The sequence below is a fragment of the Sparus aurata genome, chromosome 4, assembly GCF_900880675.1.
Source record: "Sparus aurata chromosome 4, fSpaAur1.1, whole genome shotgun sequence".
Lineage (NCBI taxonomy): Eukaryota > Metazoa > Chordata > Actinopteri > Spariformes > Sparidae > Sparus > Sparus aurata.
In genome coordinates, this window is record NC_044190.1 from 37,369,890 (window position 1) to 37,378,525 (window position 8,636).

Here is an 8,636-nt window from a genome sequence, read left to right on the forward strand (position 1 = left end):
GTGTTACATTATGAGAATCAGCTGTTATCTTCTTATCAACTCTCTCACATGTTGTTTATTTCGGGGGAATAAAACAATGATGGTAACACTAAACTTTAGTGAATAATTGGCCTAAAAAGTCAATTCAATGTGATTTTGTGTGAATTAATGTGCGCCTCATACTGACAGGAAGTGTCCGCCGGAACAAATCAACTTCCGGTCCGCTCGCTCAGACTTCCGCTTGATCAGAGCGACAACCGACGACGAGCTCATTTTTGACTGACTAAAATACCCATTTTTTACTGTTATTCAGCTGATACCGTCGACCAGACAGCCATGTCTAGTCGCGAAGCCCTCAACATGAAGCTCCCTCCGATCCAGTCCACGGCCGGAGCCGTGCCGATCCGGAATGAGAAAGGTGAGACGTAGCTTGCAGCTAGCAGGCGGCTAGCGGCGTGCTAAGTTAGCCAGCTAGCATAGCGCAACCTCCCTGCTAACATAAACAACACAAACAGGATAAAGAGGCTGATTATTAATCTCAGTAAAAACAGCCAAAAACATCAGATGAAGGTTATTCCTGAAGGCTGCAGCAGCTCATTCCTGAGCTTTGTTCGGAAATGAGATGCTCAGTAATCACAACAGTGTGATGTTGTGGTGTCGATATACTTCTGACTTATTAGTGAAGATGGAGGATGAAAAGTATTTTTTTTAAAAGCCGACAGGGTTCAATACAACAACAGAAGTTACTGTTGGGAAGATTCAACTGTCTCACACATTATCACCAACAAATTAATCAACAAAAATACAACTCCCAGTATTCTTTATGATCAGACTTGTTCTAGGTTTGGTTTACTAGCTACTGTGTTTTATTTATTTATTTATTTATGGTCTCTTACTGTTCAGTGATGTTGATCAGATATCAGGATAATGTTACAGCAACAAATTGATGGTGCATTGTGTTGTTTTAGGGAAGACATTGTTATCCACAGAGGAAGATCTTAATTTTTCTGTCTAAACAAACTAAATTATATATAAATTGAACCTTTATTTTACATTGAAGACATGTTGAGATTAAAATCTCCTGTTATAAGTGAGATCAAGACTAATCATGACACCGTCAAGGACATGACAAGACAACAACATCAAATGATTTCACAATAGCAGCCATAAGTACAATAAAATACATTTATAGATAGGGCAACAATAATCACCTGTCAGTGATATCTTTCATTATTCAGCATTTAATTTAATTTAAAGATAAAAGTGTCTGAAGTTTAAACTTGGCCGCAGATCATTAAAGATCAAGGACCATAGATTGACTATTAAACTTTTTGCCGATGATTTTTATGAATGTGTCAGTTCTCCTGGATTTTGTTTCGGCTTTAAAAAAAAAAGAAGGGATTTATTACAATGACTCGTCACAGATTCAAAACAACATGTTTACCTTCAGCATTAGAGATGGAGAAGCTCATTATTGTCTGTTCATCTCTCAGGTGAGCTCTCCATGGAGAAGGTGAAGGTGAAGAGGTATGTGTCGGGTAAACGTCCCGACTATGCCCCAATGGAGTCGTCGGACGAGGAAGAAGAGGACTTCCAGTTTGTGAAGAAGGGAAAGGAAACGGAGCCAGAGGTGGAGCAGGAGGAAGAGGAGGTCTCTGACCCTCGCCTCAAACGTCTGCTCAACCGTGTGTCAGAGGACGTGGAGGAGAGGTACAGCGCAGATCAGAGGACTCGATGTGATTGATCATTTAATTTTGTGGTGATCAAATGTATTTGAATCCACGTTGCTTCCTGTTTCTGTGTCCTCAGGCTGGCGAGACACAGACAGATCGCAGAGCCTGAAATTGTGGCCGAGAGCAGCGAGGACTCTGATGAAGGCACCTGGCACCCAGAGCGTGAGGAGAGCAGCGAGGAGGAAGAGGAGGAAGAGGAAGAAGTGGATGATGAGGTGTGCTATCTGTTCTGTTTAACTTCAACAAAATGTTCTGAGTGTTCAGAATTCAGAGAAGTTTTAACATGGACTGTCTCATTCTGTGCAGGAAATTGAGAGGAGACGACAGATGATGCGGCAGAGGGCCGTCGAACGCAAGAACGAGGAGATGGAGGTCATGGAGGTGGAGGAGGAGGGGAAGTCCGGGGAGGAGTCAGAGTCGGAGTCTGAATACGAAGAATACACCGACAGCGAGGATGAAGCAGAGCCGCGGCTAAAACCTGTCTTCATTCGCAAGTATGAAGTGACAACTGCAGCGGGGATGTCGCCGACTGTGGCAAAACTATCTGCTGTATTGACAATTTCATCATGTTTTCTTTTAGCTGTCTTTGATTTTGAAAAGCTTTTAAATAACTAAATAACGGAGGACATTTATTGTGAAGCATTTATAGGAAATTAAGCATCTTCAACACTCAGGGGTAATTCTTCGATAACTCTGTAGAGAGGACGAGTATTTAAAGCTGCTCCGTTGAACATTAATCAAGACAAGTACGTCGTCAGTTAAAGACACCTTCAGCTCAGGATGTTAAACTTCTGTTTCTGCACCACAGAAAGGACAGAATCACTGTGGCGGAGCGTGAAGCAGAGGAGCAGAGGCAAAGAGAGCTGGAGGTCGAGGCCAAGAAGCAGGTGGAGGAGCGACGGCGCTACACCCTCAAGATCGTGGAGGAGGAGGCGAAGAAGGAGTTTGAGGAGAACCGGCGTACGCTGGCCGCTCTCGACGCTTTGGACACGGACGGAGAGAACGAGGAGGAAGAATACGAAGCTTGGAAAGTCCGAGAGCTGAAACGCATCAAGAGGGACAGAGAGGCCAGAGAACTGTGAGTAAATGACTGTATGATGGAATGAGATATGTAGTTCCTTTCAGTTAGCACAGTGATGTTGTTGCGGATGGTAACGAGTGGTGTCTGTCCTCAGCATGGAGAGGGAGAAGGCTGAAATAGAGAGATTCCACAGCCTGACGGAGGAGGAGCGCAGAGCCGAGCTGCGCAACAGCGGCAAAATGATCACCAACAAAGCCACCAAAGGCAAATACAAGTTCCTCCAGAAGTACTACCACAGAGGAGCCTTCTTCATGGTGAGTCACTGCAGAGAGGAGTCACATCCGACACATCCGGTCCACATGAAACATTTCAGTTTGAGACGTTAAACAATAGTTAATCTCGTCTTTTTCATGTCAAGGCCCCAAAACTGGCTCGGAAGATTTTTGCTTTAAATGTTTTATTGCAAATTGTATCAAACCCATCACTAAAGTACTCATTAATTCTATCATTGCCTGACTTACAGATTGAATCATAGCAGAAATAAATCGTAACGTTTTGCTGGGGACCCCTGGAAACCCCTTTGAAGACCTCTATGGGTCCCCGGGCCTCACTGAGAACTACTGTTAAGTGTTGTGCTGCTTTTCTAAAGTCTGAACTTTAAATTTCTGCAGTTTTTCTTTTTTTACAATATCTTGGTACAGCATAGCCTTGTGCAAATAATAGATATTATAGAATATCGCTATATTTTTTGTCATGTGCGATATTTTTCACAGTATCTAACAACTGTTTTGGCATATTTGCACTTTTATTTTGAAAAGAAAAGGCAACCATGGCAGCAGAGGCATAGAGCAGAGCACACAGAGGCTGGCAGAGGTTACTACAGGTTCATGATCTGATGTAACATCCAAGCAGCACTTTAACACACAGGCATGGAGGACTTGGTTAATAATGCCTGCTTGTTAATTTGGCAATAATTTGGGTTTAAAGTGGGAGAAAATGGTAAATCAAGAGAATTTATTGGAGAAACAATCTTGCCAGATTAGAACTCTCCATTAAGTAGATTCTCCACCAGAGAGCACCAAATTTATTTTAACTGAAAAATGTCCGGCTCTCTACAGACTCAAAGGATCTTATAACATGACGTCACGGTGGAGTGTGCAGGTTGCTTCTTTAACTGTGAACGTGTTTTCTGTTACAGGACGGCGAGGACGATGTGTACAAGAGAGATTTCAGTGCTCCGACGCTGGAGGACCACTTCAACAAAACCATCTTACCCAAAGTCATGCAGGTCAGCTGCTTTCACTCATGTTTTATGTTTCACTTCACTGTAGAGGACGTGCTGCGGCTTAGACTGCTCGAACATTGTCAGCGATTAATCCTGAAATCTAAATGTACTATTATCATCTTGTGTTTGATTGGAAACTGTCAGACTTAAATGTTAAACAGTCCATTGAAACAATTTCTGCAAGGAAAGGAAACTTTTCAAACATAATAAAATCCAATCTATATTTTGTGTTTGCTTGTTTCATTGACACTGTAGTTTATTAAGTGAAGAATATTTCAACCTAAGAAAACAGATGCACTGTTCGTCATTCTTGTTTTACTCTTACGTGGAAATTTACTTGCTGGATGTTTTCACTCAGTTCTCTGCTTTGACCTGTTGTTGTTTTGTTTTCTCTCTAAAGGTCAAAAACTTTGGGCGGTCTGGACGCACCAAGTACACCCACCTGGTGGACCAGGACACCACGTCGTTCGACTCGGCCTGGGCTCAGGAGAGCGCTCAGAACAGCAAGTTCTTCAAGCAGAAGGCGGCAGGCGTGAGGGACGTGTTTGACCGGCCCACAGTCAAGAAGAGGAAGACTTAAGATGGGAGACGGACTTAACCCGGTCCTCACTGCGGATTTAGAGACTGTCCAGAGACGAGACCTGCATTCTGCTGAGTCCAGGGATTTTCTATCCTGGACTTTATGTTGTGGAACAAAAACAGGCTGATTCCACCAGCTTGACAGCTCCATGATTTTGGATCATCTAACCCGATTTAAGAGCAGCAGGTTTTCAATTCTTGAATATGCAGAACATCCCTTTAACTTGAGATCTTGGCTTTAAAAAGGGACTCAAGTTTCCTTTTGCATTTGAGGATTTGCTGCATTTTAAGCAGATTAAAGGAAATTATTAGTGATGTCTAAAGATTTGAATCTATCGTCAGCAGGTTTGAGCCACATCACACTCAGATACCTCCTTCAGTTTTAAAGCAGAGGGTTCGGATGTAATTTTGTACAAATCAGATTTCAGGTTCCCTGTCCTGATTTCCTGCATTACCCTTTTTTTTCCTCCATATTTGTGACAGTACAGGTATTGTAACTTGATTTGTTTGTGAATAAAGCATATTTACATTCTTTTAAAAATGTTTCCACAGAGTAAAGCGAGTATTTAAATGACTTTAATCATCACAACAGGAGGCGGTCCAACTTTTATTTTTAAAAAAGAAAAAAAAAAAAAGGGATGTAGAGTAACAACACCACGAGAATCAAACTGCTGAGTTCAGTTCAAACCAAAACAAAGTGAAGCAGTCCAGTGTGTCAGTGTTCGTTCAGTTGGTCAGAGCCACCAGAGCCTCCACCACGTTCCCCATGTGTTCCCTCAGACTGCGTTCAGCCACGGCCCTCGAAATCTCCATCTCTGACATCTGCAACATGAACCAAACGTACCGTTAGGAACATAATCAGCTGACAGACTGAACTACATGCACATGTTTAATTAACATGACTCTGTTCGGAAATTATGGGATAGTTGAGGTCTTTTGATGTGGAGTTAACTGAACATTTTTGGCGCTTTACATTTGCGTCAGACAGCAGTTTCCTGTGGCACCAAACTCCATCAATCGCACAGCGTCTGTATTCATTGACCAAGGGTAATATTACGCCACAGATCAGCTGTTTGGGTGAGACTTTCAGCGGCTGTCTGAGGCGTAAAACACCCAAAATGTTATAAATATAGTATATATTTATATATACATATATTTGTTAGGTGGCTAAAATATGTCTTGCTGTTGGTGCCGTTTAGCATAACAATGGCTGCCTACTGCAGGTAACACACTGTCTTAAGAAACTCAAAACTCCACATTAAAAGACCCCAATTTCACTTTGATTAACACACAGTCACACAATTAGGACTAGAACAGGAAGAGATGCAAAGACACATTCATAACAACCGCCACATTTGATGTACATTATCACAGTATGTGGACACTCCTGGGTCAGAGGCTATTACCACAATTATTTTCAAGATGAATCATTTAGTCGATAGAAAAGTGACATTTTGAAGTTGCTTCTTTTGTCCAAGCTACAAAACAAAACCAGAAGGTTCTTCATTACTGTCATAAATGACAAAGAAAAGCAGCAAATCTTCACACTTCACATATGACTGAAACAATTATTTAATTTGGTATCTAATTTCCTTTTAATTGACTAACTGTGGCAGCTCTAATCCAAATAAAGGAGATTCTCAGTGCTCCAGCATACGAGGATACTTGGTTTGTTTTTAATGTTTGTGGACCTCACTAGTGTTCTTGAGCAAATCTCTGACGCCAAGTTATAAAATCTTAAAAAACCTTCCTACAGGGTGGTGGCTGTTAAAGCAGCAGATTCTGACATGTTTCATTACGACGTGTGCGGTATTATTCTGTATACGTCCACATACTTTTGTCCATGAACCGAATACATGTGCGGCTTTCACATCACCTGAACAAACAGACAAAAAAGAGCGAATAACTTACAACTAGTTCTACGTCCTCTTTCTTGATGGTGACTTTGGCCAACTCTTTTTCTCTGGAAGAAGAATGATGCACAGTCAGACAGAAAAAATCAACAGCTTCTGTGTTTCTCCAAACAAATAATATTTTCCTTCTCACTGTAAGAGTACGTTTGCCATCTGTGGTGGCTGATTGCTGATAACAGGACTTGTGTTCAATCCAAAAAATAATTACACGTGTCCACATTTAAAGGGCCAGGAGAGTCAACAGCCATCTCACCTCTCTTGTTTGGCTTTCTGTTCCCGTGACCGTCTGTCTCCAATCACTGACATGGCCTGGAAGAAAAATAAATATTGTTATTAGCATATATGTCGTTTGTGAAAAAAATAAAATCTTAGTTTCACCAATGAAACAAGATTCATTTGGAGAGTTTGGTTTTTTTGCTGGATTTTTTTTCCCATTTAAAAAGTTTTTTAAATATCAAATCTATGAAATAAACAAAAAAGTACAGGATAAAAAGATAACAAGCAATATCAAAATATACTAAATGTTAATGTCATGATGTCAGGGTGAAGTTGGCCTTTGGGATATAAAATGTCTTCACTTTATCATTTATGCTTTTACAAATTTGCGATTTAGTTTTTGTCATATCTAATCATGTGAAATATGACATTCATATTTTCAATTTTATTATTTACAATATTAATGAGGTAATTATAAAAACTAAAATATTTATTTTTTCCATGACTGCATGAACAAGCTGTACTCAGTGGAAAGTAAAGTCCCAGAACTATGTTTGAGGCTATGAAAGGTGTCAGGGTCCGCCACATGTAGACAAAGTAAGTGTGTTGTCCTCTAAAGTCAGTTTGTTTAGTCAGTCATGAAAACAAAAAGGTTGTTAAAAAAAAAATAAGACAATGAAGATCTTTCTCTTCTGATTGAAATGTATTCCACAAAACTACATAGTGCTCCTTTAAAATCCCAGAGGGCATTTAAAAAAAAACCTGTAAATACCTACATGATCTCCTGCTGTGTGTAAGTATAATATTTGTTTGTCCATTTAAGCTACATCTTGTTGTGTCATTTGTTTATTCAAGTTGATAATTGGTTTATTTTTTACATTATATTATTCTGTTCTATCTGCACACTGCTCTGTTCCTCCATGTTGAGAACTTGTTGAAGTTAAAAACCGTTACTGACTCTGTGTGTTGATCAAATGTTGTTATTAAAGTGTCATTAGCTTAACGGCTTCAGCTAGCTAGCTAGCTAGCTATGAGGCAGTTAGCCACTAGCTTGGTTAGTTAAATAATTCGCTGCACACAAAGTCAACATTATTCGTTTTTTCCGAACAGGCGATTGTTACTACTTGAAATCTATGTTTTTAGTTAAAATAAAAAACAATCTAAATACACCACAGAACTCTTCCTAGCTTAACCCTTCACATGGTTTTGGATCAGGGATGATGTTCAGCGGTGTAGCCGGCAGTGGCCGCATGTTTCCGGGCTAACGTTAGCCGCTCTCACCGTTTCTAAGTCGGAGCTGGAGATTTCCTTCTCCTCCGCGTAGTCCGTGACTCTCTCCAAGTCCGCCGCCCCGCTGTCATGTTTCCGAGGCTTTTCTGCCGGTTTCCCGGTGCAGTTTTCCTCGGCTTCCAGGTCCAAATCGACGTCTCCCTCTGCCGCCATGTTTGCTCCAGTGAGGCCCGGAACAAAGAGAAAGGTTCCCTCAAGCGTCGGACGGAAAACGGGGCCGTACCTACCGGAAGAGAAGGACAAGTTAAAGGGAAAATTCGTAGTTTCTTTCAGATCATAATTATGTATGATTCTGTGATGTTGTTGTATCACTGTGTAATCAGAAATTAACCTAATACGTTTACTTAAGAGCTGTACTTCATTTAGGGATTGACCGGGAACAAAAGAGTGGTGTAAACTGTGGTCCTAAAACCCGGATATCGGTTAGTATTTTAGTACTTCCGATTCCTACATCTTAGAGCCAATGGGTTTTTTAAATTGGTTTTGTTCTACAACATAAAATTCATCATTTAATGTCCCAAAATTTAATCCTAAAGCTCCTCCGTGTATTAAAAACAGTTAGCGGTTGCTAACAAGTGTCTAAATGAGACTACAGAGGTTGTCGGGGACATTAAACGTCC

At 40.8% G+C, this 8,636-nt stretch overlaps 2 protein-coding genes across 2 annotated transcripts; one reads left to right on the top strand and one right to left on the bottom strand.

Moving 5' to 3' along the window:
* The first annotated feature begins 179 nt into the window (after positions 1 to 179).
* On the top strand, positions 180 to 5,138 carry mfap1 (microfibril associated protein 1). Its single transcript, XM_030414485.1, has 8 exons — positions 180 to 397; positions 1,473 to 1,689; positions 1,789 to 1,927; positions 2,019 to 2,206; positions 2,521 to 2,790; positions 2,888 to 3,047; positions 3,932 to 4,021; positions 4,419 to 5,138. The coding sequence occupies exons 1-8, from the start codon at positions 316 to 318 to the stop codon at positions 4,596 to 4,598; spliced, it is 1,326 nt and encodes a 441-aa protein (XP_030270345.1). The 5' UTR covers positions 180 to 315; the 3' UTR covers positions 4,599 to 5,138.
* Positions 5,139 to 5,191: 53 nt separating this feature from the next.
* On the bottom strand, positions 5,192 to 8,219 carry hypk (huntingtin interacting protein K). The gene is made up of 4 exons (XM_030414487.1): positions 8,008 to 8,219; positions 6,764 to 6,819; positions 6,509 to 6,560; positions 5,192 to 5,419 (listed from the first exon to the last, which is right to left on the bottom strand). The coding sequence occupies exons 1-4, from the start codon at positions 8,167 to 8,169 to the stop codon at positions 5,324 to 5,326; spliced, it is 366 nt and encodes a 121-aa protein (XP_030270347.1). The 5' UTR covers positions 8,170 to 8,219; the 3' UTR covers positions 5,192 to 5,323.
* Between the last annotated feature and the right edge of the window lie 417 nt (positions 8,220 to 8,636).

Coding starts and splice junctions, on each gene's coding strand:
- mfap1 (XM_030414485.1), top strand. CDS start 316: ATGTCTAGTCGCGAAGCCCTCAACATGAAGCTCCCTCCGATCCAGTCC. Junction 1,928..2,018: donor AGGAAGAAGTGGATGATGAG/GTGTGCTATCTG, acceptor CATTCTGTGCAG/GAAATTGAGAGGAGACGACA. Junction 2,791..2,887: donor GACAGAGAGGCCAGAGAACT/GTGAGTAAATGA, acceptor GTCTGTCCTCAG/CATGGAGAGGGAGAAGGCTG.
- hypk (XM_030414487.1), bottom strand. CDS start 8,169: ATGGCGGCAGAGGGAGACGTCGATTTGGACCTGGAAGCCGAGGAAAAC. Junction 6,820..8,007: donor CCAGCTCCGACTTAGAAACG/GTGAGAGCGGCT, acceptor TTTTTCTTCCAG/GCCATGTCAGTGATTGGAGA. Junction 6,561..6,763: donor CAGAAAGCCAAACAAGAGAG/GTGAGATGGCTG, acceptor TTCTTCTTCCAG/AGAAAAAGAGTTGGCCAAAG.